Raw genomic sequence first — 14,467 nt, forward strand, 5'->3', positions numbered from 1 at the left:
ACCTGTCAGCATAGACATTAAAAAAGAGTAGACACCACATCGACCGCTATTGCCTGTTGGCGCTGACGAGCCATGGGGATGCCATCTTAGACCAGTCATCTGACCCGCTCCACTCAGTGCAGGCGCAATGAAGTATCAGCACATTTAATCCATCGTAACTAGAGGCTGAAAGAAATACAGGTAATTTACTCCTCCTCTGTTCTGTATAAATCCTATGTAACCTCTTAATTTTACTCTCTGAAGGACTTATTTTTAAATAACCTCATACTTTTGCTGTCTGAGTGACACACCAGTGACACAACTTTAGATAAATAAATCTAAAGTTATCTTCCTTAAACTCAAACTGAAAGCAAATCTCTACAACTTGATATAAATGAATTAAAAATATAAAATCCAGACTTTCGGCCATGACACGGACATGATGGGAGCATAGAGGAATGGCTCTCGAGTATTGAACTTTTTCCCTGCCTCTTAAACATTAAGCTACGTTAACGAAGCAAACATATTGAGAAAGAGGGGCAAGGATGTCAGCTACGAGTAAAAAAAGACGGTAAAGAACTTTAAAAAACAAGGCAAACAGGGGCCCAAAATGTTGACACGGCAAACGAGGCTAACGTGGCTAACCCTGATGGAGAACCCACAGCTAATCTGGGTTTGATCCTCCAGGAATTATGAGATTTTCGACAGGATAATAAATCTCAACTGGAGGAAATCAAAAGAGAAATAACAAAAACCAACAATAGACTGGAGGAGACCGAAGAATGAATTGAAAAGGCTGAAGAAAGAATACAACATGTTGAGGATGTTTTGTCAGAAGTGTTGAAACTCCATGCTCAAATGGAGGCAAAGTTAACCAAGCAGGAGAGCTGCTCACGACGAGAAAACACCCGCTCATATGGGATTCCAGCGCAACAGTGACTGAGTTTATAGAACAACTGCTGGGTGACAATCTCGACATTGCGGATACAACGGCTCTACAAATTGTAGGAGCCCATCGCTCATGAGGACCTAAGCCGCCTCCACATGCGCAGCCAAGATCTGTCGTGGTTAAATTCACCAGCTTTTGAACCAAAGAGATGGCATTTAGCAAAGCATGGCAAAAGAAGGCCTTGATGTTGGAAGAATAAAACAAATTAATGTTGACAACGATTACCCGCTGCGTATTTTGCAAAGGCGAAAAGAATATGCAGAAGTTCGAAAAGTTCTCAAGGAGCGAGACATCAAATTTCAAACTTTGTTCCCTGCCCGGCTAAAAGTGAAGTACCAGGAAGGAGACAAGATCTACGACACCATGGAAGAGACCACAGAAGTCTTGGCTAGGAAGGGATTCAACATCGTGCCTGTCAAGCACCTGAGACAATGATGGAGTGCCTTCAAAACCTGAGCTGGCAGAGGAGCGGACGAGTCCGACAAGTGGAAAGCCGTTCTCGAACCCCGCACTTCAAAGAGCGGCTGCAAGCCTTCTGGAGAGATGAGCCACCCCAAACCGTGGACAGTGGTTGGTAGCTGGATGCAAATAGATTCTTCAACTGATTCAATCCCCTGCCCTGGAATGGTGAGTTTGATTATGTGACTGCACAGTAAACAGCCCATATTAGAGTGATGTGACTGTATAGATGACCTAGCGACTAAGTTATATTTCTAAGAATCGGGACAACAAATGGACATGGAACTTTGCTACGCTGACACCTCTGAGGGCCCTCCCACTTATGGAGAGGGAGGTTTTCCCCCAAAGTCACCTACCGCCACCTGGTGGAAGGTCATAAGTAAGACCCATATTGTGGGAGACATCTTTCTGTTTTTTTTTTTCTACTTTATTAAATGTTCACGTTGTGTTGGTTTACAGTCATTCTATACTGTTAAGGGGAAGTTCTTTAAGATCAGATTTTATTTGAGTCTTGCTTGTTCTTGTTGTTATTGTTGTAATTGTCTATTTACATGCAAGTCCTTGAAACTCTCCCTTATGTTCAAACTGTTCATACTGTTAACACATAAAAATATTTTTAAAAATGGACCTGGGAAGAAATCTGATGCTGATACATAACAATGGATACAGATGGAAAATTCTGATAGTTCTTTTCTCTATGATTAAGTTTTCTTTTTTCCTTTCTTTGCTTTTTCTATCTATCATAGATCCTGCGAATCTCCATCCATCCATCCATTTTCTTCCGCTTTATCTGGAGTCGGGTTGCGGGGGCAGCAGCTCAAGCAAAGCCGCCCAGACCTCCCGATCCACACACACCTCCCCCAGCTGCGAATCTATGACAAAAAAAGAAATATCCTACGTTGTATAAAACCTGTTGGGCTCAATAAAGATAAAATTATATATATATATATATATATATATATATATATATATAAAAAATCCAGCTTCCTGATGAAGTGGTGTAGAGGACGATTTTCTTAAAAACAAAACCTGAAACTTCAGCTGCAATTTGCCAGAAAGTATGCAAGCCTAGATTTGATGTTTTGGTGAAAGAAACTTTTATATTTCTTCATAATTAATGTAAATAAAATCCAAGACATATTCAGTGACTTGGAAATGTTCATGTTTCCATTCCCTGACTTGTCTGAAGAAAACTGGCAATAAAACTGATTATAATATGGCTGTGATGCTACGCGCGCTCTGATTGGCTGATTACCGGTCAGATATTTTCCCATATCTGGCTGGACCGGTTTCCATGACAACTGGTCTGAACACGTATTTTCTTTCGGTCTAAAAGCGTATTTTCTTTACAAACCAGAAAGCTAAAAATGCACATGAACGGACATGAACGTACTCCATAAATATCTAAACAGCATCTGGAAAAACACACAGATTGAAAGCTTACCAGCTAACAACTGGAGCATCTGTTAGCAAGTTCCTGCTCTGCTTCAGTGTTCTGTCGGGACACCGGCTGTCAGCTCGGAGGTGAGCTGAGCTGAGCCGCTGCTCAGCTTGGCTTCAGAGCTCTGAAGTGATCAGAGGAGGTGAAGTCATTCTTTTTTTTTTTTTTTGGAGGTGAACTTCACCTCCGCTGCTGAAGTGAACACCCTTGCCCGCACTTATATATATATATATATATATATATATATATATATATATATATATATATATATATATATATATATACGAGGGTAGGCTGAAAAGTTCTAAGGCTCACTATAATGCAGTTAATGCTTTACTCCTTCATGGGGAGCCTTAGAACTTTTCAGCCTACCCTCGTATATATATATATATATATATATATATATATATATATATATATATATATATATATATATATGTAACAGGGTCAATTATGCAGCAACAATGTGTGTATGCAAAAATATGTTGTACATTAGCTATTGGTAGAATTACACAAAATCTGTGTAACCTTGATTTTATTTTTATTCATTTATTTTAGTTAATACCTGACAGGTTGGGCCTCCAGGTCAGTATGTGGAACTTCAATATGCACCTGTCCCCTTACGTTCACATTTTAATGTGACACCGTCCTCTATAAGTAGCGTTTTTGCGCCTTTCCTCTCCCCTTGTTACTGATGTCCAAGGTAGAAGTAAGTTGTCTTGCACTCGGGAGGGAATTTCTGTTTTAGCCTTGGTTAATTGCATTTGCTTAAGTTTATCGGCTAGTTTAGGTTTGTTATAAAGTACCTGTGATATGCTGAAACATATGTGTCATTTAATTTGTGTAGGGGCATGTCGTGTTGAAGCCACTGACCGGAGGATTTTTATTTCATTGTTTGTCAGGTATGTTATATCCCGTTTAAATGATTTAATGTATTATTTGTGGCCGGCCCTTTTGTTACTGATGTCCGAGGGAGAGGGGCATGTCGTGTTGAAGCCACTGACCGTGTTGTGTGGGCCGCCAGAAGGGGAGGTACTGCTGGACCACCACCAGAGGGCGCCCTGCCTGAAGTGCGGGCTTCAGGCACGAGAGGGCGCTGCCGCCACGGACACAGCCGGGAGTGACAGCTGTTACTCATTATTTCCTGACAGTTGTCACTCATTCTTCATCATCTCACCCCATAAAACCCAGACGTCATCTCCACCTCATCGCCGAGATATCATACTTCATTGGAGGTAATAGACTCAGCCATTTGTGTTTATCTATATCTGTATATTGTGAGTGTTTGCAGGAGTACCGGTCCCTCTTCCTGTGGAGGCTGAGTGAGTGCAGGACGACACTCTTTTCCTCTGAGGGATCACTGTACATTCATCAGCGTATTGAGTGAGAGGTGGAGGTGGCATTCCCACCGTTATTGTTACTGGGTGTGCACACACCTACACTTGACTGTCTTTGTTCTCGCCAGCAGTACCAGATCCGACAGTCGGGGACGGTGATCACCTGGGAATTCGGGACTTGGCGGCTCCAGTATTCACCAGGTTCGGTGGTGGCGGAAATCATGTGGTTCCGGCTCTTCTCAGGACAGACATCTTCTATCCTCGAGCCTGCCCACACGTCACCTTTGTGATTTGACTGTAATTATATTCTGAGATTGTCTGTATTTCGTTGTGCACATTTCACAACATTAAATTGTTACTTTTTGGCTCATCTATTGACCGTTCATTTGCGCCCCCTGTTGTGGGTCTGTGTCACTACACTTTCACAGCAGACCGGAGGATTTTTATTTTTTATTTCATTGTTTGTCAGAAATTAAATGGAGACGACCTCCAAAGACACCCACGTCTGAAACTCTCCTTCTTCAAACACAACGCAGAGTCAGTCACTACCAGTTACATATATATATATATATATATATATATAAAGAAGCAGACAGTCACAGAGCGCGAGGCGGAGTACACCCTGGACAGGATGCTAGTTTGTTGCAGGGCTACATATAGACAAACAAACACATTCATACCAGCGACCCTTAATTGGACTAAGCGGTTGAAGGTGTGTGTGTGTTTGTGAGAGAGAGAAGCAGATAGTGGCAGTAAAGTCAACTATTTTAGTAATTTGAAGAGACAGTATGTGATTAGGCTATATACAGTGTTGGGGAAAGTAACTTTGGAAAGTTACTTCATTAGTTCATTTATACAGTTATATTTTAAAGTTACTTCATACAGTTAGTTCATTAGCAGCTGCGGACACCTTGTCGGCAGCTGCTGAATGTAATTAATAAAGTTACTTATAATCTAATTTGGTTATTTTTAAGATTTAGTACTCAGAAAAGTAACTATTAGTTACTTTGCTGATTGCTCAATCTTACGAGTAACCAAGTTACATTACTCGTTACCTTATTAGTTACATTACTTATTAGTTGCAATAAAGTAATTGCATAATGCTGCTAATGAAGTAACTGTATAAAGCAACTAAAAAAATAACTAAAAAAGTAACTTGTCAAAGTTACTTTTCACAACACTGGCTATATATCAATATTTACATATACAGTAGTGTTCAGAATAATAGTAGTGCTATGTGACTAAAAAGATTAATCCAGGTTTTGAGTATATTTCTTATTGTTACATGGGAAACAAGGTACCAGTAGATTCAGTAGATTCTCACAAATCCAACAAGACCAAGCATTCATGATTTGCACTCTTAAGACTATGAAATTGGGCTGTTAGAAAAAAAAAAAGTAGAAAAGGGGGTATTCACAATAATAGTAGCATCTACTGTTGACACTACAAACTCAAAACTATTATGTTCAAACTGCTTTTTTAGCAATCCTGTGAATCACTAAACTAGTATTATGTGGGCCGCTGAAGAGGAGGTACTGCTGGCCCACTACCACCAGAGGGCGCCCTGCTTGGAGTGCGGGCTCCAAGCACGAGAGGGCGCCAGACCCAGAGGAAGTGACAGCTGTCACTCATCGCACCAGCTGTCACTCATCTACACCACTACTTAAGCCGGACTGCAACTCCACCTCCCCGCCGAGAAATCGACTACCATTGAAAAGGTAATTTTCTCTGCTGACAGACACTGTGTGTGTATAACCTGAACTTCTGTTACAGCTGTTTTCCTGGAGTGTTTCCTTGTCTGAGGGATTGGCGTTTGGTGTGACAGCGACGGCTTCGCCTCACATCCCAACCCAGATAAGTGGTTAAACCAGGAGCTGTACGAGTGTGTGATTGGAGGTGGAGGTGCTCCCTCCTAACTGTGTATGGACTGTGGATTACTGAGTGTGCGGACTCACACTCATACATCTTATCTCTGCTTTCTGCCAGCAGTACCAGGGTCGACAGCCGAAGACAGAGGCCACCTGGGGACTCGGGACTTGGCGGCTCCGGTGTTCTTCAGACCGTTGTTGGTGGAAGCCGTGTGGGATGCGGCTTCTCTCTCGTCGGGGGTCTTCTATCTTTGAGCCTGCCCACATGTCACCTGGTGTTTATTGACTGTGCAAATTTCTGTAAATTTAGTTGTGTATTATCACAACATTAAATTGTTACTTTTTGGCTTACTCATTGTCCGTTCATTTGCGCCCCCTGTTGTGGGTCCGTGCTACCACACCTTCCCAACAAGTATTTAGTTGTATAACCACAGTTTTTCATGATTTCTTCACATCTGCGAGGCATTAATTTTGTTGGTTTGGAACCAAGATTTTGCTCATTTACTAGTGTGCTTGGGGTCATTGTCTTGTTCAAACACCCATTTCAAGGGCATGTCCTCTTCAGCATAAGGGAACATGACCTTCAAGTATTTTGACATATCCAAACTGATCCATGATACCTGGTATGCGATATATAGGCCCAACACCATAGTAGGAGAAACATGCCCATATCATGATGCTTGCACCAACATGCTTCACTGTCTTCACTGTGAACTGTGGCTTGAATTCAGAGTTTGGGGGTCGTCTCACAAACTGTCTGCGGCCCTTGGACCCAAAAAGAACAATTTTACTCTCATCAGTCCACAAAATATACCTCCATTTCTCTTCAGGCCAGTTGATGTGTTCTTTGGCAAATTGTAACCTCTTCTGCACGTCTTTTATTTAACAGAGGGACTTTGTGGGGGATTCTTACGAATAAATTAGCTTCACACAGGCGTCTTATAACTGTCACAGCACTTACAGGTAACTCCAGACTGTCTTTGATCATCCTGGAGCTGATCAATGGGTGAGCCTTTGCCATTCTGGTTATTCTTCTATCCATTTTGATGGTTGTTTTCCGTTTTCTTCCATGCACCTCTGTTTTTTTTTTTTTGTCCATTTTAAAGCATTGGAGATCATTGTAGATGAACAGCCTATAATTTTTTGCACCTGCGTATAAGTTTTCCCCTCTCCAATCAACTTTTTAATCAAACTACGCTGTTCTTCTGAACAATGTCTTGAATGTCCCATTTTCCTCAGGCTTTCAAAGAGAAAATCATGTTCAACAGGTGCTGGCTTCATCCTTAAATAGGGGACACCTGATTCACACCTGTTTGTTCCACAAAACTGACGAACTCACTGACTGAATGCCACACTACTATTATTGTGAAAACCCCCTTTTCTACTTTTTTTTACTAATAGCCCAATTTCATAGCCTTAAGAATGTGCATATCATGAATGCTTGGTCTTGTTGGATTTGTGAGAATCTACTAGTACTGGTCGATGCTACAGAGCTCTGTACATCAAAATGAGATACAGGAACTGTTTCTTTCCACAGGCCATCACACTGATGAACAATATAACCTGCCATAAAACTCATTAATTCATATACCTCATGTACAACTTCAATCTGGTGGTCTGTTTCTCCTTTGCCCACATTTTTATTGCACATTTTATTTGCACATTTGTATTGTGAATTATTCGGTGTTTAGTGTATATTTATATGTAGATGCTTGTAGAAAGAGAGTACAGTACAACCAGATTCAAATTCCTTGTATTCTTTGAAGATACTTGGCAAAAAAAGGCTATTCTGATTCTGATTTTGATTCTCCTTTGATGTCTTGGCTGTGTGCTTAGGGTCATTGTCCTGCTGAAAGATGAACCGTCACCCCAGTCTGAGGTCAAGAGCACTCTGGAGCAGGTTTTCATCCAGGATGTCTCTGTACATTGCTGCATTCATCTTTCTCTCAATCCTGACCAGTCTCCCAGTTCCTGCCACTGAAAAACATCCCCACAGCATGATGCTCCCACCACCATGCTTCACTGTAGGGACGCCTACGGCTTCTTCGTGGCTGGATGGGTGAAGAATGTGGTCATCAGTCGGGTTACTGATGACATCTCGGTAATAAAAGCCCGAGTAGTAAAGCTCGCCTACACCATCACCGTATAAATAACTTGCACTCACTGGCCAAAAGTCCCAGTGTTTTTGTACAGTTTTCCATGTAATACACACCGTATATAACGGATTTTGTATAAAGGATTTTCGCTCACATCGGACAAAAAGTCCTACTGCAATGAATTTCAATTAAAATCACCTCCTTATACTGACAGAGCAGTCTGGACAAGCCCAGTAACAGAGGTACGAAATTAAAGTTCAGCACTGACACTCACTGATTCAAGAAAAGTGGATACCGTATTATATTTAATTAAAAAAACACACTTATTTTTTCAAATAGTGCCCGAAGTCTGACGTGTACCTGCTAAATAATTCGGACGCTGCAAAAGGCTGTGATTTGTCACTTTTCCGCTTTCACACCTTCCTCTCCCATTCTATTTTAATAGTGCGCACACTGATTACATTTGGCAGAAAGTCCGCAAATATGACCAACTTCACAACACGTAGTCAAAAAACTACAAAGCTGCTCAAATGACCCGTAATTCATGGAGGAAACTGTGCACCTTTAATTGACAATATAAATGCAGTCCATTTACACCTAACCTTTGGTTTGAAGGTTGACTGTAGAAAGAAATGCTCGTTGAGGGACAAATTAATTCAAAAAAATTGCATAAAGACACAACGGAGAACTTTAAAACAGTCACTTTTCATGCGCTCTATATCACCGGGAAGACATTAAAAAAGTTTGGAGACAAAGTTATAGAGGTGAGATTGAGATGGTTTGAACATGTACAGAGGAGGGACCCAGGGTATATAAGGAGAAGCATGCAGAGGATTGAGACATCTTAGCTGGAGGAACACAGGGAGGCCAAAGAGGAGGTTTATGTATGTGATGAGGACTGACATACAGGTGTTTGGGGTGACAGGCAGATGCAGAGGACAGGATGAGATGGAAAAGGTTGACTTGGTGTGTAGACCTCTAAAGGGAGCAGCCAAAAGAAGAATATATGTTTGTGTGTGTCAGAGAGAGAGAGAGACATGTCGTAGAGGAGGATTTTCTGGAAAAACAAGACATAAAATGACCTCGTAAATTCTAGTTTGCCAGCAGCACATGAGAGACTCAACCCAAGATTTCTTCTGTTTTCTTGTGTGAAAATCCTTCTCTGTGCAACTCCACAATGAACCTGGGTTATTGTTGATGCAACGGACAAAACAAATGTTGCACAGTACACAGTTTCTCCAATCACAGCCACAGAGGCCCATGACAGCTCTGAAGGAGTTGTCTTGGCAGCTTTTGTCACTTGTCTCCTTTTTGTGTGATCACTCCGTTTTTGAGAACCGCCTGCCTGGAGAAACCTGGTTGGAAAACAGATGATTTGTATAAACAATAATACTTATGTTAAATCTTTCCAATTAGTTATTGGCTTTAACAATGGTAGGACTGTTTATAAAAATGTGTATAATTCCTAAATGTTTAATGCAATATTTTTTTAAACCCCTGAAATAAATTGAAAGTCTACACTACAATCACATCCATTTTATTTTGAAATACAGTGTATATAAAAACAATATGGCCAGGCGGTACTTCTCAGCAGCTGCAGGACTATTTCAACAGCACTGATTGGGACATCTTTTAGGATGAGGACCTGGATGTGTTTATAGACACTAATGTTTTTACATCAAGAAATGTATAGATACGGTCACAGTGGAGAAACACATCTGGATCTACCCCAATCAGAAACCTTGGATGACCAGGGAGGTGAAGCAGCTGCTGAAGGAAAAACTCCATTGTCAAAGCTGGTGATAGGGCTTTCTACAGCACTGTCCGTGCCAAACTGAAGAGAGGCATCAGGAAGGCCAAGGAGGATTTCAGGAGGAGGACTGTCGACCGCCTGGCCGGCAACAACAACAGGCAGGCATGGATGGCAGTCCAGCACCTCACCAACTACAAACAAGGCATCAGAGCTGCTGAAGGTGACGTCAGGAGCAGCCACATTGCTGCCAGCGGTTGAGAGTAACTTCACGGCGGGGGAGCTCAAGGTGAGGCGCAAGCTGAGGGGTTTCAACCCATGCAAAGCAACGGGCCCTGGCGATGGCACCAGACGGGTGCTGAAAGACTGTGCAGACCAGCTTGCTAGGATTTTCACCAAAATCTTCAACCCGTCCCTGACACAGTTTGCTGTCCCTTCATGCCTGAAGACCTCCACCATAGTCCCCCTACCCAAGAAATCTCCCATAACCAGCTTCAATGACAACCGGCCTGTTGCACTCACACCGGTGGTGAAGTGTTTTGAAAAACTGGTTAGAAGTCGCATCATGTCACTCATAACCCCCACTTAAGACCCATACCAATTTCCTTACAAGGCCAACAGGTCAACAGAGGATGCCGTGACCTCTGCCCTCCACACCACGCTGACCCACCTGGAGCAACAGGGTAAGGAAAGGGCCAGGGACTTATGTTTCCAGGGTGTCCACATAGATGAGAAACTGACTTGGGAAAGGAACACCACACACTTGGTAAAGAAGGCACAGCAAAGACTCCACTTTCTGAGAATCCTCAGGAAAAATGACATAAACCAGAGATTGCTCATGACTTTTTATGCCCCACGTGGCGCTTGTGGCACAAGGCAGGGCAATATAGCATCCGGGTTGTCCGTCCTTTCGGCTGTCCGTCTGTCTGTCCGGCCGCAATTTGTTCGGCACAACTTAGCTCGGCACCTATATTGCTCGCAAAAACTTCATATTTGGTGGGTACATGCCTTGGAGGAGTACTTCCGAGTGGGTTCGTAGGCCAGTGACCTTGACCTACTTTTCAAGGTCACCAATGGTCACAACTGTCAAATCCTTCGCTGCAACGTAGCTTTGCACCTATTGCTCGCAGAAACTTCATACTTGGTGGGCATTTGCCTTGGAGGAGTACTTCGCATGGGTTTGAAGGCCCGGGACCTTGACCTACTTTTCAAGGTCACCAGTGGTCACAACTGGCAAATCCTTTGCCACAACGTAGCTCAGCACCTATTGCTCACAGAAACTTCATATTTGATGGGTACATGCCTTGGAGGAGTACTTCGCGTGGTTTCGAACGTTGGTGGCCTTGACCTACTTTTAAAAAATTACCAATAGTTGCATTTGTTTGAAGGCTACCAACTTTTTATGGTCACTGTTGGCCACATATTCTAAATAAATATGTCAATCTCCAATTTTTCCACTGTGTATCCCAGTTTACATCAAACACATGAGGGTTCAACCAAATACCTACCCCACACATGTACATATTACTGCACTTTACATGGAAAATAGTACTGCGCGCGGGGCATTTTGTGACGAATGTCTCCAGTTTCTGCTCTACCATGGAGAGCATCCTCACATACTGTCTCTGTACGTGGTTTGCCAGCTGCATGGGAGAAAACAAGAAAGAGCTCCAGGGGGTTTCCAAAATGGCAGAGAAGATCATTGGGTGCCCTCTACCCACACTGGGGGACCTTCATGGCTCTTACTGTCTCAGAAGAGCCAACACCATCCTAAAGGACTCATCCCACCCTGGACACTCTCTGTTTGAGCTACTGCCATCAGGCAGACGGTACAGTACCATTAAAACAAGTACAAATAAATTGAAAAACAGTTTCTACCCAACTGCTGTTAGAGCTTTCAATCCCACTGGAACCAAATACTGTAGCCATGTCACTTGCCACACTTGAAATTAGTGCAATATTTGTTTAGACAGCACACTGGCTTAGTGCTTAGCACTGTTGCCTCACAGCAAGAAAGTCATGGGATCGATTTCCACCTGTGGCCTTTCTGTGTGGAGTTTGCATGTTAATCCAGTGTTTGTGTGAGTTTCCTCCGGGTGCTCTGGTTTCCTCCTACATTTAAAGACATGCAGGTTAGGTGAATTGTAAACTTTATAATTGCCCAAGTCTCCCTTGCAAAAGAGATCTTGATCTCAATGGGACTAACCTGGTTAAATTAAAAATGTATGCAATATCCACTGCCAGTGAAATATCCACAGTTTTGTACATACTTTTGTCTTTGTTTATGTGCAATCTCTTTTTTTCCTACTACATTCTTATAATTTTTTTTCTTTTTTAATTTGCCCTCTGGACATACCTCTTTCATTCGGTTAAATTTTTCTTCTCCAGACCTTTCAAGTCTGTGTGTGTTTTATATTTGCACTGAAAGGCTTGCACCTTACCTTCTGTTGTACTGGTTACAGTGACAATAAAGAATCTGTATCTGTAATATCACAACATATTGAAGAGTACATGTCAAATTCCAAGGATAACTAAAAAGTACACGACCTATTTCTATTAAAAACGACAGAAAAACAACAGCAGAAAATGACTAAAATTGAATAAGATAAAATGTAACTAATTTTGCTTCTGAAGCATAGTTTTATTTTACTTCCCTTGTGGTGTAGTCGAAGCAAAATTACAAAACGTGTGTGGACCTGTGTGTGCATCTGGGATCACCTGTTGTAATTGGATTAAAATTACATTTAATATTATCGTTTTAAAAAAATACACGTTTTCCATCTCCAAAAAAAATCTTAATTGTCCGATAATGGATACATGAATGTTACACTAATATTAATGCGTGAGCAGCCATGTTTTTTCCCCAAATGTCATTATTTATTTTTTAATTTTGCAGTCTTCATAACGTTTGTAGTATGTGAGAAGAAGCTGCATTGCTGCCTGCTGCTGGAGAAGCGTCAGTGCACGAAGCTTTCCGTGCGCGTTCCACTTGTGAACCTCCACAGCGAGCGAGGCGACTGTGCGCGTTCCCGCGATGCTCGCCATTGAAAACAAAGCTGAGCGTCTTCCATAACAACCTGGAGGCATATCTGAATTTACTGGACACATCGCGCTGGATTATGGATCTACAGCGGCTGTAGCGCCTTCGAGGACAGAACCCTTTCGTCTGGGGGCGACAGCAAGACGTTAAAAATAAAAAAGCCCGACGAAAATAACATCACTGCCTTTTTTTCGGGGTGCTTTGTCTTGTCCACCTAACGATAGCAAACCATCATTTCGACTGCCGCGATCCTTCAGCTAGTGATTACTAGCTGGCGCCGGGATGTGTGACCATGTCGTCACCTAGGAGAGACTGCTAGGTCGTCGCATTTTGAGAAGAAAGGCATCGACGAGGTCCCAGCGGGTTGTCACCGGGACCTGAATCTGTGTGTGCCGCGGAAGAACCCTCTGTTTTCGGCGATATGGCGGAGCAGGGCTACTCATCCTGGTGAGTGCGGTTAGCAGCTTAGCTGCTCAGTGTTAGCTTGTGATACCAACAAACCTGTTTGACATAAAGCAGCTAAGCCAGTTCCTGTCAGTTAATGCGAACGTTCGGCTCTGCGTGACTGAGTATTTTGAAGTGTGCCGTCGTGCAAGTGGAGTGACATTTCAGTCATTATAACATTTAAATTATCGCTAACTTTAGCTTACTAGCCGCGTAGCTAGCGGCGGCTAACCAGACGCACCAGCTGATATTAAAGCAGCTAACTGCGCTGCTAACGGTTTGTCACCGGCTGAATTACTCTTTCGCACATATAGCCAGGTCTTTGTGTCTGGATTTTGTAATAATACTCTATAAGAGAAACCTTGCGTGTCAGTGTTTTTTGTTTGTTTGTTTTGTTTTTTGAAGATACGAGCGAAAGCTAGCTGTCGGGATTTATTGTCGATGCGCTGCCCATAATAACAAAGGTTCTGCCTTGAGCTAAGTTAGCTAATGCTAGCTGGCATTCCACAAACATTGCATGACACTTGTAGTTTAAACTTGGCATTGTGACATCCGTCTGGTCGTTAGCGGGCATCTCTGCAGAAATGTGTAAGGCATATTAAAAGTCAGTTCAATCTTTATCAGTTAAGTGTTTGCTGTATAATTGATGTTTGAGATTGACCTGTTTCCATGAATGAGAATGACCTGACTGCTGAGGCCCAGGCGGTAAATGTTAGGTGAATCTTGCCAGTTTAAGTTTTTGTCATGTGATCATATTATACAGCTTCGATTATATATACAGTGCTGTTCAAGCTACTTGGAAATAGTAATTAGTTACTGATTATTTCTCCAAGAAATCAATCCAGTTATTTACTTTACTGATTACTTTATTTCCAAAAGTAACTTACTTTAATTATTTTACTTAGCTGCTTTTCAAAAACATACACAACCTGAATATGATCTAAAGTCATAGACCTTTCAGCATAATTCTATTCTTTCTTCATATTTGTCATATGAAATTGAGTCAAATGAAAGACTTTTTAAAACTTGTTTTATTAGTTTCAATCTTTTAATCCTCTCCCTCTCAACTCTTCTGTACTTTGCTGCACAAGTTGTGCGCGTATC

General features: G+C 42.1%; 1 protein-coding gene across 1 annotated transcript in view; it reads left to right on the forward strand.

The window, feature by feature from the left end:
* Window positions 1–12,868: 12,868 nt before the first annotated feature.
* The window catches only part of sppl3 (signal peptide peptidase 3), a 72,161-nt gene continuing 70,562 nt past the window's right edge, over window positions 12,869–14,467 (forward strand). Inside the window, exon 1 of the mRNA XM_034191654.1 lies at window positions 12,869–13,366. Coding sequence (XP_034047545.1) covers window positions 13,341–13,366 — 26 coding nt within the window. The 5' untranslated portion in view covers window positions 12,869–13,340. The remainder of the gene's footprint in view (window positions 13,367–14,467) is intronic.

This window comes from Thalassophryne amazonica, chromosome 17 (genome assembly GCF_902500255.1).
Source record: "Thalassophryne amazonica chromosome 17, fThaAma1.1, whole genome shotgun sequence".
In the NCBI taxonomy this organism is placed as follows: Eukaryota; Metazoa; Chordata; class Actinopteri; order Batrachoidiformes; family Batrachoididae; genus Thalassophryne; species Thalassophryne amazonica.